This window comes from Camelina sativa, chromosome 9 (assembly GCF_000633955.1).
Source record: "Camelina sativa cultivar DH55 chromosome 9, Cs, whole genome shotgun sequence".
Taxonomy (NCBI): Eukaryota; Viridiplantae; Streptophyta; class Magnoliopsida; order Brassicales; family Brassicaceae; genus Camelina; species Camelina sativa.
The window spans coordinates 30352883-30378781 of NC_025693.1; the positions used below are offsets into that span (position 1 = coordinate 30352883).

Sequence of the window (25899 nt, forward strand, 5' to 3'; positions counted from 1 at the left end):
GATAACCTTTAGTGCAAGTCACGGAAAGAAAAATCCTTATACAATTAGCTAACCAAAGAGCCAGCAGCTAACCAAAGAGCCAGCGTAGGAGAGAATTTAAGGGAAACAAACACCTGTATCTGTCGATTTTTAACCATGGCTTTGCTCGTTCTCTCCCGACAAAGCCTTGCATATTCTTCAATGTTTTCCCCATATGGCTTCATATCAAATTTGTGATCGACCTTTCCTTCAAGAGCTGTATGACCTATAGAGTAGCTTGCCTAGTATGAGATGGAGAGCCAATCGAAGATACAAAATCTGATGTTATCAATCAAATAGGGAAATCACCTTGATTGACATCCGAAAAGACCTCCATGGGAACAAAGTCTTTGAACATATTCACAGCGTAGCTCTTTGGTATGTTCTCATACTCAGCACGAACCATCTCCATAGTGAACTGATTGATACCAACCAGTACAAGGAAATAAGTTGCAACAAAGAACAAAATACAAAAACACTAAAGCAGGATCCTTCCCTACGCTAGATTTGATAAATCAACCACATGGGTAAGTGAAATTGGCATGAAAGATTCGAACTTTATGGACACAACCATCGAAATAATGAAGGTAAACTCAATCAACAAACTAGGGCACCTCAAAAAAAAAAAAATAAGAACTTTGAGAATCAAAATGGAACATGTACCTCAGGGGTAGGTCGTAAAGGATCAATGTTGAGAACAACCTTCGCCAAGTCAATAGATTCAGAGGAAGAAGAATAAGGAGAAGGAGGCGGAGGAGTTAGCTTCCCCCACGCCTTGGCGACAACTACAGGACACTTCATCAACCAAATTGGTCGATCGCCTTTCTCCAAATCGAGTTCATGAGGGTTACTTCGATCGTCTTCCATCGTTACTCCAACAAATACACACTCTCTTTGCTCTCCAAATTCAAGATTCTTCCTCTCTTCTTCTCCTGAGCTCTGATCTTGAACTCTGTTTTCGGATTTTGGGTTTAATTTTGTCGTTTTGACTTAACCCTAAACTAGTATAAAGTCTTCTTCTTTTACTTCTGAAGCGGAGGTGAAAACAAGAAGAACCCGGACCGACTTAGACGCTGAAATAATTGGGCCAAGGCCCATATATTTTGTCCACAAAAGTCCTAAACCCAGATTTTAAATGGGTATTAACTATTTTCAAAAGCATATTTTTCCTAGAACTATGGTTTTTTATAGTTTTTTTGCCACACTTGATTTCGTCTCTTGTACAAGCTGCTTCAATGTCCAGTTAGGTTGTCCTTCTAAAAGTTTTTTTTACTCTTCTAGTAATGACGAGTGTCCTTTCTTGACGGAAACAAAAGAAAATAATATTCGTATTATGTGACATGATTAATAGGTAGATATGTATGTAGTTACAACATACTGCATACATCCAAAACATGCATGGATCTTATCATGTATGGTGTTAGACTTAGGTGTGTATCTATTAGAATATTAGATGCATGGTAATAGTTATACAGATTGGTTTGGACTTTCGGACCACTGTTGTGCTGATAGCGTGATACTATAAAAACATGCTTGAATATGTATAGTGTATGTATTAGATGGATGGATACATATTGTTTGGACCACTACTATATATTGTGCTGATAAAGACAACAAAGTTGTTGACAAAAGAGGAAACACTAATACCGAAGTTAGAAATGGATGGCGATCAGGACAATGACAAAGATGTAATTCTTCGGAAAGAACTTAACTAAATCAGTACTGAGAAACCCTAACCACTAGTTACACTCGGTTGTTTCATGTACAAAGGGGGACCAATCCCTCATCTTTAAGTACGTATCTATTATTTCGGTTTATGGCCGCCGAATTTGGATTTATGTTTGTAATTAGATATAGTGATAGATATAGGAGATCAATCATATTCATTAGATCAATTAGTCTCTGTCAATATCATATACGTATCTCTAGTTATGTTAATAAGTATATTGTATTTATTGTAGTCGACTCTGTATAAATATTCATCTCTATACTTATTGAACCATGGTCCTCTAAGAAGCAAAAAGGGGTTGCTCGTTCCTCGACGGAGGCTGAATATCGATCAGTGGCTAATACTGCATCCGAACTTCGCTGGATTTGTTCTCTGCTTTTGGAACTTGGTCTCGCGTTACCTGCGACACCAACTATCTACTGTGATAATATGGGCGCTACTTACTTATGTGCTAATCCTGTTTTTCACTCTCGGATGAAGCACATAGCTATTGATTATCATTTTATTCGAACCATGGTTCAATAAGGGGCTTTGCGAGTTGTTCATGTCTCTACTTGTGACCAACTGGCTGACTTACTTACCAAATCGTTATCTCGTCCTGCGTTTCAAGACTTCACGATCAAGCTTGGAGTCTCACCAAGACCCTCAATCTTGCGGGGGCGTATAGGAGATCAATCATATTCATGATTGATCAATCATATTCATGATTGATCAATCATTATCTTCATTAGATCAATTAGTCTCTGTCAATATCATATACGTATCTCTAGTTATGTTAATAAGTATATTGTATTTATTGTAGTCGACTCTGTATAAATACTCCTCTCTATACTCAATAAGAATCATCCATTCATATATCTCTTACAATAGAGTTTTAGCTTTACACTTTTATAGAAAATTAAATATTTACGTGGAGCCAAAAAAAAATCAAATAACTCGGGGAAAAAACTGAAGTTAGTTTGATACCCTAAAAAAAAAAAACTGTTCTTTACTTCTTTATCAGTTTACGAATTCCTTTCACATGGTCACTATTTAATGACGCGTTTGGAAGATTCATACTGTGTAATTTTTGTATGAGAGAAGTGCGGTAAAGAAAAGAAACTGTCATATCAATCATAATCGAGTTAGGTATAAGTATATAACAGATGTTGAGGATATGCATTTCAAAAATCTTTCTTCGGAATTAGTTTCTAACTTTGACCATAGACTTTACAGTTTCTTCATACTTTCTTAGCACATTAATTTCCCTTTTTTCTAACATAATTAGTTAACAATTTGCTCGCTAACTATCCTTTCAAACTTGCAGGAAAGCGATTATTTCAAACTTAACCTACCATATTTTAATGGCAGTTAATGACATTGCCAAACATTTGACCTGTGAGGATGACTTATAAGTACGACTTACTCTTAGCACTGGAATCACATGCACGTCACCAGTACGTAATAATAATACCCACAAAAAAAAAAGAGTTAACATTAATTATAAGAAATCATGGGCAGAGGGAAGGTATTTCCAAAGAACAAACCATATATAGGCTAATCCTATGAGACTGTAGGACTTTTGCGAAACAGGAAGGTTGACAGATTAAGTAAAATTTCAGAGGAGATGATCATGATTTTTGGATCAACTACATTTAATTTTTTATAATAATTTGGATCGAGAGAGACTGAATCACATGTCGTGAGTCAGATACTCTACAGTTTTTGAGAAACTTCCATCTTTCTCCTCTGTCATATTTACTTGTCCTAAATCAAGCAATCTATAACAGTACTATAGCTAATCATTATTATTGTTAACAGTATCAGTTCACACAGACATAAAAACAAATTATTATATCATTTCATAAGAAGAACAGAAATCGATTTCAGTATTTACTATTTATACTTCAAATTAAATTATAAGAACTAAATATTAAATGGGAATTAGCTATAGACGAATGATAGTCACATCCATGCAAGTAAAAAATCCAATAGCTAAAAATATGATAGTTCTGCAGGGAAGTAGTTTGATATAAATGCCCTGTATTATCATCCGTTTACACATCTCTAGGTGCCAATATGTCACATGTTACTCACAATTTGACGTTCTCCAAATAATTAACCTTAACCTCCTAATATCGTAGATAGGGGTTGCATCTAGATAGAATGGCACGATATTATCTAAGTAAAAAAAAAACCACAAAAGACTAAAGGGTCCTATTTGAAGATGTTATGTAAATTTTTTGGCTTCAAAAACTCAAATCAGAGAAGATATAACCAAACTATATATATATAAAGTTAATGCATATATATATGATTTAATGCCTCTCAGGACCATTATTTTAACTAAAGTTTTTCTATCATTTCAGAGATGTAATTGGTTATATATATTTCAACTGAGAATTACTTTTAATTAATACTTTTACTCTGGAGATATTCAATTGGGTATTATAAAAGTTGCTTGAAATATGCTTAACTATATATATTTTTTTCAAATCTTTGATCGATGTAACACGAAACCTAGTTAAGTCATGTTTTAAGATCCGGCAAGCAAACGGATAAAGGGGGGGAAAAGCAGCTTGGAGCTCAACACCAACCAGAAAGCTAAATCAAAATCAAACCCAAAAATATTTTTATTAATTGTTTTTCTTTAAATAAAGGGTTTTTGATTTGACCTTGAAAAGGTACTAAATATATGTCGTAGGCCAATAAAAATAAAAGATGAATTATTAAGTGATATTATAATACTCAAACTAAACCAAATTTGTTGAACTATAGATCGAATAAACCACATGAGAAAACTGAGGAAGTGCAATAAGTTACCAAACAATATAGAAAAATATCATATTTTGAAACTAGAAGATTAATTTAACCCTCATGGATCTTTTTTTTAAAAACGTACGTACAATGTGCATGTTAATCACCACCAAGTAACAACCTAGCTAGCTAAGGGTGTTTTATCAGATTGCACGAAATTTCAAGAAGACAAAGACGAATACAAAAAACAACGACTAAAAAGAAAGTCTCATTATTATAACGTTTGAAGATATAACAATAATCAATAACTGATCCGAATCTCAAGACCTTGGAGGTGTGAAGAATGGCGTACCGGCAATGAAGGAGTTGAGCTGATGAGCCGGGTAAAGCGAAGAAGGATCAAGCATTAATCCGTTACTATTGTTACCTGCGACAGCTTTCGTGGCGGTCTCTTCCACATTGGTGGTGGTAGCAGTGGAAGCCAGGAGGTTAAGGTGATGGTGATGATGATGATCTTGATCTGGTCCTTGGTCATACAGAATGCCTTTGAAGACATGTCCTCCAATGTTTACAGCCGTTTGATAAGCATATTCTTGATCATCTTCATCCTCTTCTATTGAACTCACTCGAACGCACCGGAAAACCGCCGGTGAGTTAACCTCCGGTGGCAAGTGTTGGCTCACCTCCAACCCTAAATTTTATTAATGATAAATATTATAAGAATACCAAAAAATAAACATAAGATTTGTTCTTTATAGCCTCTTTTAATAACTAGTTCTTGATTATTAAAATCGAATCTTATAAGTATTTATTGCATCGTGTTTACATGAAATCGATCTTGAATAAAACCCTTTTATGTCGTCAGGTTTACTAAGGAACAGTAACTCGTATAAATAAAGCAGCAATATCCGGCGGACATCCTCATTCACACGCAAATGATGTTGTACTTCTCCACAAACATTCATAATTAAAAATTTGACACTTTTTCATGAAAATTCAATCAATCTTGAAAGCTAATTCAGTATCATCAATTCCAAAATACACACACCATGATCGAATTTTTACCTGAATTAGAATTAGCATTCACCACACGGGTAGTAACAAGAGCCGATCCACCACCACCACTATGGTCTTTATCATCATTATTATCACCACCACTAGCTTCTCGAAGGCGTTTAGTGTTTTGCGTTTCACGGCTGGAGGTTGAGTGGTGCTGCAAGGAAGCGAGTTGGGCTAGACGCTCTTGGCGTTTAGCAGCAGGAACCCAAGTGCTCTTAACGTGAGTTTGACAGTGAAAGCCTCGGCTTTTACAACAAGTTCTACATCTCATATGAGGACAATCTTTCTTGGCTTGATTCCCACAATCTTGACAATTCATACCTCCTTGTCTCGTCACCGTGAACCCTCCCGGCTCATGATCGGAGACTACGTTGAAGTATAAACTCCGGCTCCGGTTATTGTTGTTGTTGCTGCTGCTTCCGCTAGGAACCATTCCAAAGGAGTAGAAGTTTGCAGCAGCTGAGGCATGCTGTTGTTGTGGTGGTTGTTCTTGTTGTTGGAAGTATTGCGGAGGCCAAATCTCGAAACCCTTGTTGTTGTTATAGATCTCGTCTTTGTAAAGACAAAGATAATTGCTCTTGTCTTGATGATGATGATCCTTGTCTACTTGGTGATGATCTTGCTTGTTGTTGTTGTTGCTGTTGTTGTCTCTCCCTCCTAGATAGAAAAACCCTGCCATTTCTCTCCCTTGTGATAATCCACATCACACACACAACACACCACAAAGAGATATCAAAGAAAAGGGTAAATCTTGATTTTATTTTCCTTTTCTTTGCTTTGAGAGAGTGATGTAAATGATGAGCAAAGACTAAGAAACTGCAAACTCCGCCATGGAGTTAGTCTCTCTTCAACATTTAAGGCAACACAATTTTGATCTCTGAAAGTGGAAGTTTGCTGGATTTACTCTGTGGTTTAAGAGAGATAGAGAGAGAGAGAGAGAGAGAGAGAGAGAGAGAGAGAGAGAGAGAGAGAGAGAGAGAGAGAGAGAAAAGGTTTTTAAGGCATAGAGAGTCCCATGAAGATCTTTTGCTTTGGGCACTTCACTACAGTTATCTTCCAGTTTGAGCGAATCCCCATCACATAAATATCACTCACTATATTGTTTAAAAGAAAGAGAGAAAAAAAAAACGAAAGAAAAAGAATATGGATAAATAGATATAGGTGACATTATTTTAAGTAATTTTTCTTAGAGTAATCATTCCATTCCATTAATATTTATGCTTATTCTCTACATTTTTCATCGGTATATTCATAATCTCTTACACAACCTAAAGACATGTAACTAAGATGATGAAAACTAGATGACGCGTTATTTCCTTACTATATATAGAACTGTCGTAATTATATATATAGTCACAACAGTTTTAGGATTCAAAACAGTATACATGAAGGCGTATAAATATGTCTTATACTAGTAGTATACTGAATACTCGTATCGAAATTAAAAATAATGATTCGTCTTCGTTTAGTAAATACTGATATTTGTCTGTTTGTGTTAATATCAAAACAAAATAAATTGCTACACTATTGTTTTTTTATTCCATTTTCTTTCTGCAAACTAAATAATTCGCTTTTTAACGCATTGTGTTAGTTTTTTATCAATGGTAATTATAGTGCCACGTGTTAGAACAGGGAGTTTTTTCTCCACTCGTCCCTCCCCCGTGAAACCCTCTGCACCGTTTGTTTATCTTTTCTTTCCCATTTCAATTCAGTTTTTATTGTTTTGTGATGAAATTATATGAAACCATACATTAAAGGGAAGTCTGAGAAAACCAAAAAAAAAAAAAAAGTTTGAGAAAAAGGAAAAGAAAAAATAAATGAAGTCTGAGAAAAATAAATTCAAAAAGGAAAGACTAACGTCACATTGCTTTGACATTTTATCGTCACGGACGGTCTCATCGTTGAGGCTTACCGCTTAATCACGGCGATTAGACCTTCAATGACATAACTTTTTCAACGACGCCTACGTGCGGTAATTTATCTGTAAATTTTTTTGTTTTATTCGTCTAATCAGGACTACGTGGCATTAATGTTGAATTTATATAAGCTTTGTGGCATGATTTATTGCATTTATCTTCTTTTGGTGTGTAAAATAAAAAAAAATTGTTTGGTATTTTTGCTATATATGTTAACTAATTTTTTGTTTTTTCCATATATTTTTCAACTTAAAATAGAAACTAAACTCATAAATGTACTAACGAGTGGAATCGTAAAAGCTAACACTTGATGAATATGAACTATAAGAAAAATACGTGCTGTGTTTAAGGGAGTTCTGATGGACAGCGATCCCTAGTCTAGGTCTAGGTCACGAGTCATTATTTTTAGCCGATGGAGGGATGTGATCATCTTCTATCTTTACCCAAACTAAACATGAATATAATGTATTCTTTTCTGTATTTAGAAATTTTTTTGCTCATTCAAATCGAAGTAGAAAAACTTAGCTTTCACGTTAATACTTTCAACGACGAGTGTTCAACTTAGCTTTCAAGTAGAAAAATTTAGAAAATGTATAAATATAAAGGATATAAAGGTTATTTCGCTCTTTTTACAAAAACAAAATTGTAGCTCAAAAACAAAAAACACAAATTTTAGCTACACATATAAGATACACATACACGTAGACAGTAAACATGAAGATAATTAGAGTAAAACCGTTAGTGGTTTATCTTAAACTAGCTACTATTAATTATACCTCTTAAATATATTATACTAGTACGCAACTGGTTATGTACACTATCTAGGAGTTTTAAATTAAAATCAGTAACGATTTACTCATTCGTTCATATACCTTGTACCCTCTTTAGAACCGAAGCAAGCAGACCCACTCTAGTGTCTTTGATCACGTGGAACCGCGTGAATTAGCGGCGCAATTTGCATTTGATAATGATAATTAAGCGCATTTCGTATTAATATATTAAATGCTTTTAAATTTTATAACTTTGATGGTTGGCCTTTTGAATTATTTATCCTATATATTGTTCATTTATGTATATCAATATTTGTGGTCAATATGTTTGCAATAGACGACCCACATACACATACTTTTTTTTTGGGGAAAAACACATACTTAAACTCTTGACAGCACTTGCATGTCATCCCTTCAAATCTTACCACCCAAATTCCATTCTAAACAGTTGATTGAACTGCGGATTGCATCGTTGGCCTAAAACTGAACACCATTTCTCATATCCTAAATGATATCTATCTCTAAGTGGACCATTTTCATTTGCTGAAGATCAAGAGCCTAAACTCTAAACTCTAAAATGTAGATCCACTCGGGGAAGGATAATTCAAGCCGAACATTAGAGATGAATATGATGTATAATAAAATAACAATAGTAGCTAATTTGTTTGTTAGATTTATAAATTTTCTATATTTGAAACTTGTTATATATACTCTATCAAAATTAGTAAAATAAAAATTTACTAGTGAGTCGTTAAAAAAAAATAAAAAAATTACTAGTGAATATTCCACTTTGCCTTGCGTATCTCGTTGACAAATTCTCATGCATATTCATAATAAGCAGGTCACGAGAGTAAGATTTGACTTCTGCATTCTAAGAGCTAGATTTGATCAAATCTTCGGTATCGACTGGCCAATTAATACACAACCAATTTCAAGATAAAATCTTACCTATATATACTAATCCTTGGAGATGAAGTATGCAAGTTGTAAGGATTTGCGTATTTACTTTCGTTTTGGTGAGCAAGTGCGAGCATGCTTTTTTAACGAACCGAGAACTTTGAAATCTTGGCTGTATATATATTGTTCTCTTTAAAAAAGAAGAAGGGGCATATTTATTGGATTTAGAGAAACAAAAGTAGAAAAAGAAGACGATGTGAGTTTTTTTTGTAAGAATTTTTAGAGCTTTTGAGTCATAAAATCATTCAAATGTAAATTTATCAGATTTGTTTTCAAGTCTTTGCGAAGAAACACAAAACACACAATCAAATAAGAAAGAAGGCCATCCCAAACATAAAACGGCTTAAAATTTGTTAACCCCTACTAATTACTTAACACATTTATTAGCAAACAAATCTTTACTTAAAACAATTATATGTGTGTACTGTACTATATCTATAGAAAGGTTAATCGTACGTATTAGTTATCCAAGAAAAAAAGATTTGAACTTTTTTAGGGGCCCGAGACATGAGTCTTTTGTATTTTTACAATTTCTTGTTGACTAAATCACTATTTTGTCTTTATTTGTTAATGTAATTACTTAATACCAATATTATTTAATAGAAAACCAAGGAGCTCCTAACTTTGATGACTCGGGATCTTCATGATTAAACTAGTTGCCTAATGTCCCTTTTGTCTTTCTTACTTTATTTTTCCTTGGCTAACATTATTAAGATTTTATTTTTCTTTTCATAATTTTGGACGGGATTAACCAGCTAGCACTGATTTACTTATTGGCGGATAATATTTCTCTTAGGAGGCGGACATATCGTGGAGACGGACATAGCTCGTTCACGTTTGATATGGATGCATGTGTTTCCAATTATATCTAAGTTTATGTTATTTTAATTAAATCTACAAACAACAAAAACAATGCTATGTTTAGCCATGCCTAGGCAATGAGGTTATACAACATGTTCAAATGATTAGCATTGTCATCCAACATTCTTCTTTCTTTCTAAAAAAAACACAAAAAGTATCATTTATTTCTAAAGCATACAACTAATTTTTCTACTTTGATTCCGAGAGTACGCTTCAATCCACCGTCAAACCAATATAGGTTTAACTGGTGCCGAACACCGAGCTTTACGCAGCTGTAAATCTTAGTGAGGAAAACTACTACAATATAAGATTGTGTGCATTGGAATGGTTATCAGATGTGATCTAAGATATTTTTTTCTCTATTTTTCAACAGAAGTGTTTTAAAATGTTATATAAGTTCATCAACCTTACAATTAATTAAAAAAAATTTGTAAAGATTTTGTCACCTCCTTACAAGTCAGACAGAGAGTGAAGGAGCAAAGGTCGTTGTAGGGAAAAATCAAGAATTATCTCTATTTTTCAACAGAAGTGTTTTAAAATGTTATATAAGTTCATCCTTACAATTAATTAAAAAAAATTTATAAAGATTTTGTCACCTCCTTACAAGTCAGACAGAGAGTGAAGGAGCAAAGGTCATTGTAGGGAAAAATCAAGAATTAAGGATTAGCTCCAATAGTCCAATTATTATTATGTTGTTGTCTTTCACTCTCGAGCCTTGTGCTCACCTTTCTTCTCGCTACATCTATCTCTCTCTCTCTCCCCTCTCTTTATATATATGCTAGTCAATCATTCTTCTCACTAACAGTATTTTCCCGACAATCTTCTCGATGATTATATCTATTATCTATACGATTGGTTGAAAAGTTTTTAAAATCCAAATGTTCGTATTTGAATATCATATCTTTAGAAAATGATACTATAAAAAATAAAGTAAGAAAAATAAATTCTCACAAAATCTATAACAATTCACTTTTAAAGCGAGATGCAAACAAAGAACAATATATTCACACAAAATCTACAACAATACAATTTTTCATGTGAGGTACATTCAGTTTACTTGTCAATTCACAATAAACATTCAAGATTTATGATTTTGTCTCTTTTGATACGAAATTAACAAAAGAGAAAATTTTCCAAAAAAAAAACGAATATTTTGGGTCTATAGTCGGGTTGTTAGATCTTCACAACGTTAGCAAAAAAATTAGCATCTACCACTGAAAATTAAACCGAATCACATTTGATACTTACAGCACTACGTACTAACCATAAACTCGTAATCTAAATATACTATATATGCGATGTATTAAAAGTTCGTTTACATTAATTTAACTCGCACATATATATATATATATATATGTATAAATGGAAAATTCGTAATGTCTCGCAAATCAATGGTTGTAAAAAACACTGAACAATTAACATGGTTGTGCCTCGTCAACATTTTTTACCAAAAAAAATACTTCTTAAACAGTGTATTGAGGAGATTATTATTAGACGAAATAATAAATTTTCTCCATTATGTCATTGTGACCATCATTTTTGCTTAAAGTTAAGTTATATAAATATGGTCTTTCCGCGAGAAACGGGTTTTGTCTTGTTGAAGAAAAAGGAATGAAGTGACGCAAAGCGTCTTCTTAAAGCTAAGATATTCGATTTACTGCGCTGCGTTGAGCATAAACTTTATCCTATATAATATAAACGCATTTTACGAAATACATGCAATCAATACTTTGATTTTACCAATTTCTGGATTTTTACAGTGGCCGCTCTACTAATATCCTACTACTAAGGTCTACGAACACATCACGTATTGAAATTCGCGTGCATTCACCCACTTCATACGATCGTATGTATAAAAAAAAACAAAGTAAGGTGATGTGATTGTAACTGTGTGGTGGGATACATGACAAGTTAAGTATAATAAGGGAGTCTAATTCTGAAACCCTAGGCGACGAACACTGCATGCCAATAGTAGAAACAGTACGTACGATCACGAGATCAAACTTATACGTACTTAAACTTTCTTAGGATCCCTCCACTTGTAGGCACTAGCCCTTTGCCACGTGGTCCCCCTCCATTAGCTTTATGGGCCTCATAAAGCCCGTGGGGCCCGTCTTCACATCCATGCACATGCTTCACAATATAAGCTCTAGCTATATGTGTATCAATGTGTATATATAAATACTAATGTTACAATAATATATAAGCATCTCATTCTTATTAGTATATAAGAAAGAAAACGTATAATATAATAGGCCTATATATGCCTTTTAAGGAGAAGACCGGCCGAAGAAAAGACAGCGTTGTGGTCTCCACGAAGGTTACACAGACTCATTGTCACGTGACCACCACCATTTTTCTTCACAAAGCCTTATTCTGTGTGTATATTATATAGCTCACGATGTCACATGTATAAATTATGTTTATTTTATAGAATAAACTACTAATATAGCTTTTTATAGACTATTATATGTAGACTATTCACGAATCTTTAGCACTATACTCAAGTTTCAGTCTTTGAGAAGAAGTAAGTGAGTTGGTATATTTATTCGTACATCAAAATATTGTATGAAATCTATTTTGGGCTTTAGTCACCGACATAGGGTAATATCCTCATGGGCCAGCTTAAAGCCCATTTATAAGAAACCATAATAATACGAGAAGACTAAGATTACTTAATTAGCTAAAACATATAGTAATTTTAGAGAAATAAGATTTGGTGGCTGATTCTTCGCTTCCCTTTTCTATTTGCTCGATTCAATAGAGAAAAAGCTTCTGTAGTTTTCTTGCTTCTCCGATGGCGTTTCAATGGTTACCTGAAGATGATTATCTTCTCATAAAGTCACTCGAGGTTTAGTTTTTTTTTCACGAAACTCTAATTTTGATATCTAATTTTCATAAACCTCTTTTGATTTCTGGATTTTTTTCCTTTTTTTTTTTTGGTTTCTCGTACGAGTATATAATGTTACTGAATCTTGTACTGAACCCTAGATTTCCTAAGCGTCGAAGGCTTTTCTTTTGTTTAAAAATTGGGAAACTTGTGTTCCAAGTTTTTAGTATTTTTTTCAAAACTTGATTGTATCTATCCTTACGAATTTGGATTCATATAGTCGATATTTATTTCCAGGATTTGCAATTTTTTTAATAATGATTTATGGAGTTTAATTCCTTGTGTAATAGGATGGAACATCTCTAGAGACGTTGGCTAAAGGAGCGGTGAGATTCTCTCGGAAATTTACACTTTCGGAACTTAAAGATCGATGGCATTGTCTTCTTTACAACCCTAAGGTTACATCTCTTTCTTCATCTGTCGGATTTGAGCTTCAATACGGAGCTCAATTCAATCCACAAGGTCAATATCATCGCTCAATACCAGTCAGAACTCAGTACTACACTGCCCGAAAGAAGAGACGTTTGGAATTGGAGGAGTCTCTTAAGGTCAATAACAATGCCGCCATTGATGAACATCATTACGTGGATGAAGGGGGTATGTTTGGAGAATATGATGACTTTACTTTCAAGTTTGAGGACATTGAAAATTTTCAGAAAGCATTCCCAGACATTATGTTATCCTCTCATGATGATCATCAACAAGATGTTGATTATCAGACAACAATGTTTGGTAATGATGATGATGTTCGAATGGTGGATCAGATGTTAAACATCAACGATGAACAGATTCAAGATTGTGATGTTACAGTAGCAGCAACAACAATAGAACATGTTATGCTTCAAGAAGTGTTTCAAGATCCTCTGTTTCAACAACCTAATACATCTTTCAATCAAGCAGAGATTTGGAATCCTCCACAGTCTTATCAAGGCTTGCCAGACATAGGAGAGGAAGCTTTTCGTATGGTTGTGCCATTGTGTGAATTGGATCCACATCCAGAAATCATTAACGGTGTTATCATATGTGTTCTAAACCGCGAGTCCGATGAGATTCCAGATAACGATAATATCAACCTGAAACTGAACAATGCTAAAGCTCGAAACTCGAGTAATCCTTCATCATCATCATCATTGAGGAAGCATATAAAACCACCTCTGCCTCCAATATCATCACAAGCAAAGGGTAATAACATTGTCGACAGTTATGGTTTAGGAGATTGTGCTGTCACAACACAAGCTAGTTCTTCTTCTGAATCCAGTGGTAGCTTTACCGAGAAAGACACATCTACTTTTGCTGCTATAACTTCATCATCTCTACAACACCCTCCAGATATTGAAATTTGTGGACAGACATTGAGTGCAAAGATTGATATAAACGCTTCAGAGGAGAAATATAATGAAGTTGAGAGTGATGACGATTTGCCTTCCTTTTCAGATGTTGAAGCAATGGTATGTAAATAAGCTCTTACAAGCTAAGTCAGAGTGAGCTATTGTATTTTAATGGTTAAATTTACTAAAATTGTGTTTGTTTTTTTTTGAACTAATCAGATTCTTGACATGGACCTTGAACCGATTGGTCAAGACCGGTACGAGTTGGCAGGTAAATAATAAGATGTCTCTCAAACTGTACTTTTATTTAATTCGTGTCATATATTTATATACTGATGAGTGTGTGCTTTAGCTTCGAGATATCGAAACGAGGAAATGGCGAGAATGATAATGAGACTAGAGCAGAGTGCTGAATCTTACATGAGCCGTGACATTTCTGCTCATGGAGCTTTTGCTCTTCTATATGGAAGCTCTAAGCATTACATTAACAAACCAGAGGTAGTTCAATGTTCTTGAGATGCATAATTAGAGTAATTTGATCGATTTAAAATGAAGCTAAAACGAATTTCAATATTTCAGGTGTTACTTGGAAGAGTGACAGGCGAATATCCAGTGGATATCGACTTAGGAGGGTCAGGGTCTAAAACAAAATTCTCTCGACGACAGGTGATGATAACATATATTAACTTTTAGATTAATAGTTTATATATATTGATTGGAGAGTTTTATAATGTGTGAGTTTCATTGGTTGGATTTCAATGCAACTAGGCTTTGATCATGTTGAAGCAAAACGGATGTTTTGAAATCAAGAATCTTGGGAAATTTTCGATATGGATAAATGATGAAGAGATTAATCATGGAGAAATTGTCACTCTTAAGAACAGTTGCTTAATTCAGGTAAATTAGTTTTTTTTTCTTTGTTCAAATCTGTTTCAATGTTATGATAAAAAATGCCGAATTTAAAATTTTTTTTTTTCTTGTAGATACGAGAGATATCGTTCATATTTGAGATGAATGAGAGAGCAGTCAGAAAATATCTAAACGGAATTCTCAAATGAGAGAGGATACATATATATATATATATATATATATATATATATATATATATATAGGATATATANAGGATATATATGGGTTTGATTGGTAAATACAGAGAAAATTTTACAAATGGTACAGCTTTTATTTTTATCAATCACAAAAACTTTACCAAAAACTTTATTAAAAGTTTTACTCTCAACTTTTTCTACAGCTTTCATATACAACTGTAAGCTTCAGCTTACAGCTTTTCTGTACAGATTTGGCTACGTTACTAATCAGACCCTATATGTTGGTGATACTCCATTATTGTGTAATTAACCAAATTTTTACATTCGTAGGAGTGGAACTTGATCTTGGGTGTGATGATATCTTTTACAAATAGACTTATTTCTTGCCACTTCACTAAAGTCACTTTACAAATATTGGTTGTTTTTTCGTTGTTTTCTTTTTCTTAACATTAGTAGTCAGTGTGAAATAGTCAATAAACAGTGAAAAAAAAATATAGAAAAACAAAATCTGAATCAATTCGTTGAGGTGATCTTTGAGGTGAATTTGATGCAAAAGAATGGGCAGTAAAGTGGATTTTGAGAGAGATGGTGATTGATACTGATAGGCCAGTTTTTTTGTTTTGTTTTTGATGTAATATACAAAATTCCCCCTCTATTTTGATATTTTGTAATATTAGTAGTTAGTAGTACTATGACGAAGTAAAGATATTTTCGAACATATTGTATATATATATATATATTATTTTTGAATTATTAGTGTCACAACCACTATAAGAATATGATTTTAATTTAAATTAATACAAGTTCACCCAAAAAAAATGTATTAAGACTATTCCTTTTCCTTTTAGTTTTGTTCTGTTCATTTTTTAATTTCTTTTTATATTAAACTAGCATTTGATCCGCGCTACGCGCGGGAGTTAGATGAGGGTGCTTTTTTGTTGTAATTTGTTTTTTGGTTATGTATTTTTTCTCTTTCCGTCTGGTTATGTTATTCGTATGTTTTTCTTTGTTCTTTTGTTAGTTTATTTTTTCTGTATGTTTTTTCAGATAGTATAATGAAGTCAATTTTTTTGATTTTTGATAAATTTAAATCATCATGATCTTTTTTTATTTTTCAAAAAATATAGAATTTGAAGTTAAGTTTGTATAGTAATAGTTGTTGTCTCGCTTTAGTCGTTAGTTTTGCTTAATTAAAATTATTTGTCATTTTGTCATTGGATTGTTATTTGGTTTTATTATATGTGGTTGTAGGTAATCTTTTAATTATTTTATTATTTAATTAGTAACCTGTGCGAGTAGTTTTTTTGTCAATGCTTTTGTGTTTGTAGTGATTAGTTAGTGGTTTTTGATTAAAAATGCTTAAAAATCTCAATTACTTACAATTCTGTTTTCATTGTTTTTTTTTGTATTTTTGCCGTTGGACCTTATTTTCTGTAAGCCTTAAAGTTGTGTTGGGCCATTGGGTCTTTAGTGGTATGTCATTGAGGTTAGAATGACTTTCTTCCCTTTGAAAATATGATGTCTCGTGAACGGATAGCAGAGAAGTCATTTTTGCGATCTACAAGACAGTAAGAGTTTTGAAAAAAATTCTTTGATGCTTGTAATCCTTCTTCATTCATCTCTTTCATCGATGCACAATTTGTTTTTTGGTGTATTTGGGTGTTTTCCTCTTCGCTTTGCATCCGTAGGGGGTAATTGGTTCTCCCCTGATATTTTTGTTCCAGTTAAGTGTTAATTTGTGTGCAAATATGTTCTTGTTTTAAATTGTTTTTTTCCTTTCATTTTCTAATTACTTTATTCATTGTTTTTGAGATCTTAGTTTTAAGTTTTGTTTCGGTTGGTCCCAGAGTGTGGTTTTCGATTGGATGTACATTGTGTGTTGTAAATTTTAAATTTCGCCTCTATGATGCTTTTTTTAAAACCATTTTGGGGTGTATATTTTTGTGGACGGTTTAGTAAGTCATTCAAATTTAGGTCTAATGTGAACAAAATGTGGAACTCGAATTTCAGCATCTTTTCCTTCAACTAATGATGTGTGTATCTCTTACATTTTTTTCTGTTTGGTGATGGTTTTGTCAATTGCTGGCGACTAATGTTAATTGAATTTTAGTTGTGTTTCCCTGATTCTCTGTAAGCATTTTTCTTTTTTCGTTTGAGTTGTTTTTTTTCTTTTTATTTTTAAGTAGCTCTGTTTTTCGAAGCTGACAAATTTTATGATCTAGGTGTCCCTGAAGCTAAAGGCCTCTTTGCATATATCTATCTCCTGGTGGTCGTAATACTTTTAGACCTGTTTTTGAGATTGTTTGTGGGAAGTTTCTTTAATATATGTTGATCTTGTATCTTTTGTTTTTGTTGTCATGGTAAGTGGTGGACTTTTTTTTTCCCTGATCGTTTGTATTCTTGCTATACTTTCAGTTACATTCTCTCGTTCTCTTGTTTAAATTGTTTTGAAGGCGTAGGTAATGTTTATGAAGGAGGAAAACATATACTTTTATTTTAAATTTTGATAATTTTTAGAGGATGATAACATTGGTGAACCTTACTGTTTTTCCTTCAGCTTAAAGATTAATTACAAAGATATCCTTTAGGTGTCTCGAGATGAAAGAATAAAGAAGGGGAGGGACGCTTCAGGTCGCACACGGGCAGACAGCATAGTGGAGTTTCCTGGAGAATTGAGTTTTTAAAGAAATATGAAACTGGGCTTTTAAAGAAATATGAAACAAAGAAATAAAAATTGCTTAGTGGGTTGTGTTGAAAAATTGGGCTTATTAAATTGAGGGAGTGGGTGATGTGGCAGCACCAGGAGTGAGGAAAGGTAACTTTATATATATAGATAAGTAATTAAAGAAAAATGCTGTTAATTTAAATTTATTTTATTTCAAATTTTATATAATTAGGTTAACTGACATAAGATTTTGAGTGCTATTGTTCAATGTTTTCAGCAATATTGTTCTTGGATATATACACATATACGTTAAATTTATATAAACTCCTACGGTGGTCCAAATAAATCATTAAATTCGCTTATTAGAGAGAACCTAAATAAATCGCTGTTAAGAATCGAGAGGCTTCGATATTGTGCATCCCCCACCTTCTGCCCATTCAGATCCAACTAATACCCCTTATTTTATTCGACCAATATATAAATATTATTTTAAAAAACAATTGGGTGATATTATAAATTATTTTGACAAAAAAAGAATTATTAAAACGATATATAGAGTTCTGAGTTTTTGACCAAAGTAGTAAAACAAACAAACAAAGAGTGTGTTATAACTGTATATATCAGCAATATTCATTTTATTTCGAAATCGGATACTAAGAGAGATATGAAAATTCGATTGCTCGTGACATCTCATATGTTAAAAGTTTAAAACACCTGCTTTGTGTCCAGCCACTAAAAGTAGCCTAATCGAAGTCTTAACTGTGGAGCTCCGAACAACGTACGAGACAGACACAACGGCGAAACTAGCCACGTGTTGTCCCTCTTCTGTTTCCATCTTTTGATTCATTCTGGATATGAAAAGTCTTATCTGTTGAAATTAATCTCAATGTTTGAGAAACAATGAATGAATATTTGACATCAGGAAACACCTAATATCACCTAGTTCTTTTGGTTTATTAACATCATCCAGTCCAAAATTAATATATATATATATATATAAAAAAGCAAATAATTGGTTTTGACCCAATTCTCTTTTGCCATGAGCTTATGATATTTAAATGTCTTTTGGCCATGATTATCCACTTGCTTAATAAACATGAGACTTTGTGAGGATCGGACCCATTTGTTCCCTAGCTCACATCACTAGGTTATAACTATTCAACTTAAAGTAATCTTGCGTTAGACGCTGTTCACATGGTGGCTGTCTTAGACCATGATTACTGGCGTTGCTTTCTCCCCAGTTCTTTTAATAAAATCAAATAAAAAATTATAAATAGGAGAGAGAAAGTAAAGAATCGTTGCTGCAGTTATTGGCAGAAGAAACGATTCTCAGTGTTTTTTAACATATGTCAATCACTTATTAGTCATATATTAAAATATTAATTTTTTTTTCTTTGAGTAACGGTGACACCTTTCTCACCGCTAAAGATGCTCTTATGTGCTCTCTATTAAATAATAAGTATTAAGTAGTGACTTTTATTAATTTTAAATGCTGTCACAAAAATTCACATTGCTGCACTACATCTCTATTCAAAATATCTCCGTTTCATATCAATATCATACAAGTTACTCTAATTTCCCGATTTATTTGTTTATATGTATATCTATATATATTTTCTTTTAACTACCGATTAATATAACATATTATTCTAATTATATGTTTTATTAATATAATATCAAGATTTTATAAGTCATTTTGTCGGGGAGAGACATTACCTTAGGACCGAGGAAAAGATTGATGCAAAGATCTGTTTCTAATATTTGTGTGTGTGTGTATGATGGTTAAATTCAGTTTCGAGCATGATTTTGTTTCAAACAGTGAAGGGCATGAAGAAGATATTTCTTTTTTTTTCCACAATGAAGAAGATATTTCTATGGGACTCATATAAACATAAAATATTACGAGCGATGGGGCATATATGGATAATAGATTCTTAAATCATAAATTTATTATACCTTTATACTTTCCACCAAAAATAAATATTAGTATGATACTAGGCAAGCTTGAAGCCTCCCATATGGGTTTTAAAGTTTCTTTCGCATACGCCTTTAGTTAATTGGCGAATCTTTTATTGTTCAATATGCTGCTTTTTCAGGACTGTAATTTAGTAATTGCAAGGTTCCACTAGATTTCACGTCACTCCTGATTCCTGAAAACCATATAGTATATGGGATTTCGCATAACCGTATCTCATCACAATGGTTTAATACCGCTAGCTATAGTGGGATTTCGTCGGCAATGTCAGTAACTCAGGATTTCTCTGCACCCCTTCGTAGGTTAGGTTCTACTTCTACCCCTTCAGAGTTTGTCTTTACCCATTTTATAGACTTGTATTTGTCCTGAGCTGGGATCTTTTGCTGAGTTTTCTAGATAAAAGCTTGTCGACTTAAATTTTCTTTTAAGAAACTGAACGGAAAAATGGGTTGATCTAAACTCATTAAGATTATCAAAATATGCATAGCTAACAATTAGTATCGATCTGAACCAAAAAAACAAGAAAATAAAGTATTAAACCGAATAAAATGACATTTGGTTCTCATTCGGGCATTCCATATCTATTTATTTGAATTAACAATATAATTTAGAATCGAAATTAACTAGAAATATTGGACATCTTAGTTTTTATGATTGAATACGCTTTTGGAATTCATGATAAAAAGGTGAAAACATGGAAAAAATAGAGATAAAAAGATTATATAAAGGTGAATATTTTTTTGTTCACCTTTTCTAAGTTTTCAAAACAGGAAAAATCACTAAGACATATTTTTCTTCTGTTTAATTACTTATGTAAAGGAAAGACCCCACAAGTCAACTTGGTTCGATACCCGCGCTTCACACCATGCAAAGTTCTTCAATTGCTTCCACTTTGATCTGCTATAAAGAGATAACTCAATAATCATGCGAACATATAACAAGAATACAAGATGATATATGCAACTATATAAACTATAGCTGGAATCATAAGTTCATACCTATGTTTAATATTTATCCTCTATTTGGAGTTTGTGAATGAATGCTTGAACTTGACATAGATGGTATTTAAAATTAAACAAAAGATAAATGGGCTAAAAACTAGGTGGTCATATATATATATATATATATATATATATATATATATATATATATGTTGAATTTGCATAACTCTATTATGCTCCCCAATGTATCTGATCCAAACTTGATCATGCATCTTAAAAAAACGTGTTAGAAAAAATTATATGAAAGAACAAAATGAGATTTTTAATGTATTATATCACTTAATTAAGTCTTATATATATATGTCTTTTTATATAGATAATATTCAGTCTAAGAGATCTAAAAGCGACATTACGTTAGATCTTGTCTTTTTTATTATGTGTAAAAAAAAGTGTCTACTGTATTATTTTTGTTTTTAACAACTACATTTCGTTTTGAAAGAAAAAAGAAGAAGAAAACAAAAGATATACAAATTATATTTCTAATATACTGTTAATATAATATATACTTCTATTAGTGTATTTCAAATTTTCAATACATAATATATCCATTTATACTAGAATAAATATAGTTAATCTACTACTGAGTAACGGAAGGAGAGCTATCATGGGCATTACCTTCTCAGTCAAGATCTCGTTATGAAGAAAAGAAAGAAAGATAATTTAAACAAAGTTTATAGTTATTTTATTTGTTTTTGAAGGTTACTTCATGGACGTTTCATATAAAACAAGAAATAGTTTTTTCTATCCTACAAAAAAAAAGAAAAAAGATTTAAAGAGAGAAATATATATGATTGAGAAAACCATAGAAAGAAAGAAAATGATAATTACATAAGCACCCTCATAAGTCATAACCATTTTACTCACATATTCTCTCTATCTTTCCTTATTACACAAACTCCATAAAATCTCACATCTTCTCTCCTATCCTTTTCAACTACTACTTCTCTCTCTCTCTCTCTCTCTCTCTCTCTCTCTCTTAATCAAATCGACGACCGATGAAGATCAGGTGCGACGTCTGCGACAAAGAAGAAGCGTCGGTGTTTTGCACCGCCGACGAAGCATCTCTCTGCGGTGGCTGTGACCATAGAGTCCACCACGCTAACAAACTCGCCTCGAAACATCTCCGTTTCTCTCTCCTTTATCCTTCTTCCTCAAACAACACATCTCCTCTCTGCGACATCTGTCAGGTCTCTTTCTTACTTCGGACATGGGTTTTGTCTCTAACTCTCCATTGATCTGAGATTTATCTTTTTTTATTTCTTGTTTTTTTTTTCTTGATATATTGTAGGATAAAAAAGCTCTGTTATTTTGTCAACAAGATAGAGCTATTCTATGCAAAGATTGTGATTCATCGATCCACGCCGCGAACGAACACACGAAGAAACACGATAGGTTTCTTCTTACAGGGGTTAAGCTCTCTGCTACGTCCTCTGTTTACAAACCCACTTCATCAGAATCTTCTACTTCTTCAAACAGCCAAGATTGCTCTGTTCCTGGATCATCAATCTCTAATCCTCCTCCTCTCAAGAAACCTCTCTCACCTCCTCCTCAGACCAACAACCACAACAACAACTCCAAGATCCAACCTGGCGATGCCACGATCAATCAGTGGGGTTCCACTAGCACTATCTCAGAGTATTTGATCGATACCTTACCTGGTTGGCACGTTGAGGACTTTCTTGATTCCTCTCTTCCTCCTTTTGGATTCTCCAAGGTTTGTTACTTCCTCTCTGATCAATAAAGAATTAAAGATCCTTAGGAGATTGAAACTTATGTTTACGTAATATATCACATCAGTTCAGATCTAATTGAGACATAAAGATAAGTAACAAACACTTTTATAGTGATGTGTTTGCCTAATTTGGGTGTTTGTATAAAGTTCTGAAAATAGAGTTTGTCAATTCTTTCTTGGTGGGTTATATCTTTTTGTGTGTGATTGCAGAGTGGTGATGATGATGGAGTGTTACCATATGTGGAAGCAGAAGATGACAGCACCAAGAGAAACAACAACAACAATACAGTGTCACTTCCATCTAAGAGTTTAGGGATTTGGGTCCCTCAGATTCCACAAACTCTTCCTTCTTCATACCCAAATGATCACTACTTTTCTCAAGACAACAACAACATACAGTTTGGGATGTACAACAAAGGAACATCACCACAAGTACAGTCTTATGCTCCAATACAAAACATGAAACAACAAGGACAGAACAACAAGAGGTGGTATGATGATGGTGGCTTCACTGTCCCACAGATCACTCCTACTCCTACTACTACTTTTGCTCATCCTTCTCCTCTTTCTTCTAATAAAAGATCTAGATCGTTCTGGTAATTTGCTATCTCCCTACATGGGCTGTTTTTTTGTTTGTTTGTTTGTTTGATTTCTCTCAACTTCGATCTTGATAGAATTAGCCTCCCTTTTTTTTGTTTGTTATGTCTTTTGTAAATTTGAGTGTGATTGAGATTATGCTGTTTTAAACATTGTAATAATCATATATATTCTCTTTTCGTTTATGCAAATGTTCTTACTTATCCTCTACAGCAAATTTTCGTGTACAAAAAGATGACTTGTTTCGTTGATATTCCAAAGACTTTCTCCTTTTATTATGGAAGCATTAAGGCTTCAAGTTATTTTCAATTATCGTCTACATTATTTTTGCTTTCTCAAGGCAAAAAAAAAAGGTAAAGTCAAATGTAAAGTAAGCACTAAATTCGATGAATGAGATCTAGTGGAGTATTTAAAGTATGTGACGACAGTCTTTTTCATCTTCTGCCTCTTCAGTCCCCATATCCCATATGGGGAAAGGATGGTTCTTGGATTTGGTTGGAATTATTTAATGTGGAAAATAAAGGTAAGAATAGAGCATATGTAATGGAGACAAATTCGCAATAACGTGCCCATCACCATCGGCATATTTTTGTTTCTGAGTGAATATGCCTCCTCCAGAGCTCTGATGACTAACCAAGTGACTAAGGAACGACACATCATCTTGGCAGCCGAAACAATAGTACCGACACGTCATCTACTCGTTTTAATTAGCAAACTGTAATATTGGTTCATAACAACTAAAAATATAGTACTAGTTACCAAGAAAGATGAAAAAAAGAGGTGAAAGAAGAAAATAAAGAAACGTCACCTTCACTGTGTTAAACGGGCCCACTAATAATATAGGCCGATGTTGGATTTCAAAAATGTCAACCATCCGCTTTACATAAATATGGTTGATAACTTGATATTTGATGTTTTTTTTAGTGCTTCTCATTGTTGTGCGGCAAAGGCATTATCTTGAAAACTTTTGATTATATAAGGTCATCTTTATAGGAAAAACATGATGGGTGTTCTTAGCCCATTAAAATTATAAATATAAGGAATAGTGGCAGAAGAACACCAAGATCAGTTCTAAGCTGACATGGCAAGCTGTGAATGGATACAATCTCTTGCAAACAATTTTTCACAAATTAAAATTTGGATATTAAACTATGTATTAATTAAATAAAATGTTTGTGTGTTTTAATTAAGTAATATGTTTGTTTTTTTTATCTTTAATGTTTTTTATGTTTCATAAAAATTTAGTATTGTATTTTGAATTTTAATAAAAGTTTTATAAATTTGCAATTTAAATATTATTTTATAAGTTTTTATAATTGTAATATGTTTAAAAATATTATATTATTAATCTTATAATCTTAAATATGTTCTCCCAATAACTAATTTTTTAGCAAAATATCTTAACTACTGATCTTACATTATTTTCATAATATATTTATTTTAAGAACACCCAAAATAGTTTTCCCTATAAAGATGCCCTAAACCGGCAGCCAGAAATTATGCTGAAAAAGAGGAATGATTAAAGTTGAGTCATGAATGCTCCCGAGAAAGATTTCGTTCCAACTTTTTCGAATGCTCTTGACTACGGTCTCATATTTGGATATATTCTTGAAAGCCTTTTCCACTTTCATTTATACACTCACTAACCTATTGTGATTTAATAATATGATTAGGATAAATCGAGAAAATTTTCAAGAAACAAGAAAAACATATACTCCCTCTGTCTCACAAAGATTGAAGTTTAGTATTTTACACACATATTAAGACAGAGGGAATATATGATTAATTTATAATTTATTATTTTCACTTTTCCACTTTCCCATTTTTACACTCCATACACTCTACAACATCAGTAATCATTAAAACAAAAATTATTAAAAATATTCAAAACATCAATCTTTGGGAGACAAAGAATAGTCAAGAGATTGCAGTACATTGGTCATTGTCGTACTCATAGACTAGAGGTTGATTACAAGTTTGATTGTGCATTGGTCATTGTCGTACTCTAGACTAGAGGTTGATTACAAAATTTTGTCTTTTCTTTTTCAACTGTCTGTTGATTAATTACTGTTAGTTACTGTTAACAATTACAAGTTAATGTACTCAAGACAGGCGTTGTGCTCATACTTTTTTCAAAAGATGTTCATCATAGAAAGCACCAAAGACAAAAGTTTTTTACACTGAAAATTAAATGGCAAAAGAAAAATCTCATATGGAAATTCTTTTAAGAACTTTTAGTTCATAATAGAACCAAAAAAAAAAAAAAAACAAACACTAGATGAACCAGGATCCTAATATAATGGCTACCTTTTGGTCATCACTCGAGAAGTCCCCAAAATATTTGTAAGAAAGAAAACCGTAAGAAACAAACCAAAAAACCCAAACCAGGAAAAAAAAAGGGAATGCATGATGGAATTGACGAAAAGATATATTATCTCTCTAGCGACGGCAATGAGGTTTGCAGAGAAAGAGACAATCGTAAAAACAAAAGCCTCCACAATGCTGAGGACATGCCAATATCTTTCCTCTACATTTTCCTCTTCCTTTGCACTCTGCATATTCTCTTTTCACAAACTCTCCTCTTCCTTCTCTTCCTTTTCCTCTTCCTCCGCCGCCACA

At 33.0% G+C, this 25899-nt stretch overlaps 4 protein-coding genes across 4 annotated transcripts; 2 read left to right on the plus strand and 2 right to left on the minus strand.

The window, feature by feature from the left end:
• Nucleotides 112–1035, minus strand: LOC104702300 (transcription initiation factor IIF subunit beta; the record flags this gene model as incomplete). Its single annotated transcript, XM_010430277.2, is given in 3 exon segments — nt 112–244; nt 328–436; nt 682–1035. Coding segments are annotated over 3 exon segments (446 nt in total), but the record flags the coding sequence as incomplete, so codon positions are not given.
• Nucleotides 4590–6573, minus strand: LOC104713205 (protein SHI RELATED SEQUENCE 5-like). The gene is made up of 2 exons (XM_010430278.2): nt 5549–6573; nt 4590–5174 (listed from the first exon to the last, which is right to left on the minus strand). The coding sequence occupies exons 1-2, from the start codon at nt 6219–6221 to the stop codon at nt 4804–4806; spliced, it is 1044 nt and encodes a 347-aa protein (XP_010428580.1). The 5' UTR covers nt 6222–6573; the 3' UTR covers nt 4590–4803.
• LOC104715852 lies at nt 12782–15322 on the plus strand. The gene is made up of 7 exons (XM_010433226.1): nt 12782–12897; nt 13227–14384; nt 14484–14535; nt 14617–14762; nt 14844–14930; nt 15033–15161; nt 15248–15322. Exons 1-7 carry the CDS (start codon nt 12844–12846, stop codon nt 15320–15322), a joined length of 1701 nt encoding a protein of 566 aa, XP_010431528.1. The 5' UTR covers nt 12782–12843.
• LOC104713206 (B-box zinc finger protein 21) lies at nt 21796–23483 on the plus strand. Its single transcript, XM_010430279.2, has 3 exons — nt 21796–22138; nt 22240–22665; nt 22894–23483. Exons 1-3 carry the CDS (start codon nt 21947–21949, stop codon nt 23281–23283), a joined length of 1008 nt encoding a protein of 335 aa, XP_010428581.1. The 5' UTR covers nt 21796–21946; the 3' UTR covers nt 23284–23483.

Coding starts and splice junctions, on each gene's coding strand:
- LOC104715852 (XM_010433226.1), top strand. CDS start 12,844: ATGGCGTTTCAATGGTTACCTGAAGATGATTATCTTCTCATAAAGTCA. Junction 14,536..14,616: donor AGACCGGTACGAGTTGGCAG/GTAAATAATAAG, acceptor TGTGTGCTTTAG/CTTCGAGATATCGAAACGAG. Junction 14,763..14,843: donor ATTACATTAACAAACCAGAG/GTAGTTCAATGT, acceptor TCAATATTTCAG/GTGTTACTTGGAAGAGTGAC.
- LOC104713206 (XM_010430279.2), top strand. CDS start 21,947: ATGAAGATCAGGTGCGACGTCTGCGACAAAGAAGAAGCGTCGGTGTTT. Junction 22,139..22,239: donor CTCTCTGCGACATCTGTCAG/GTCTCTTTCTTA, acceptor GATATATTGTAG/GATAAAAAAGCTCTGTTATT. Junction 22,666..22,893: donor CTCCTTTTGGATTCTCCAAG/GTTTGTTACTTC, acceptor GTGTGATTGCAG/AGTGGTGATGATGATGGAGT.
- LOC104713205 (XM_010430278.2), bottom strand. CDS start 6,221: ATGGCAGGGTTTTTCTATCTAGGAGGGAGAGACAACAACAGCAACAAC. Junction 5,175..5,548: donor GAATGCTAATTCTAATTCAG/GTAAAAATTCGA, acceptor AATAAAATTTAG/GGTTGGAGGTGAGCCAACAC.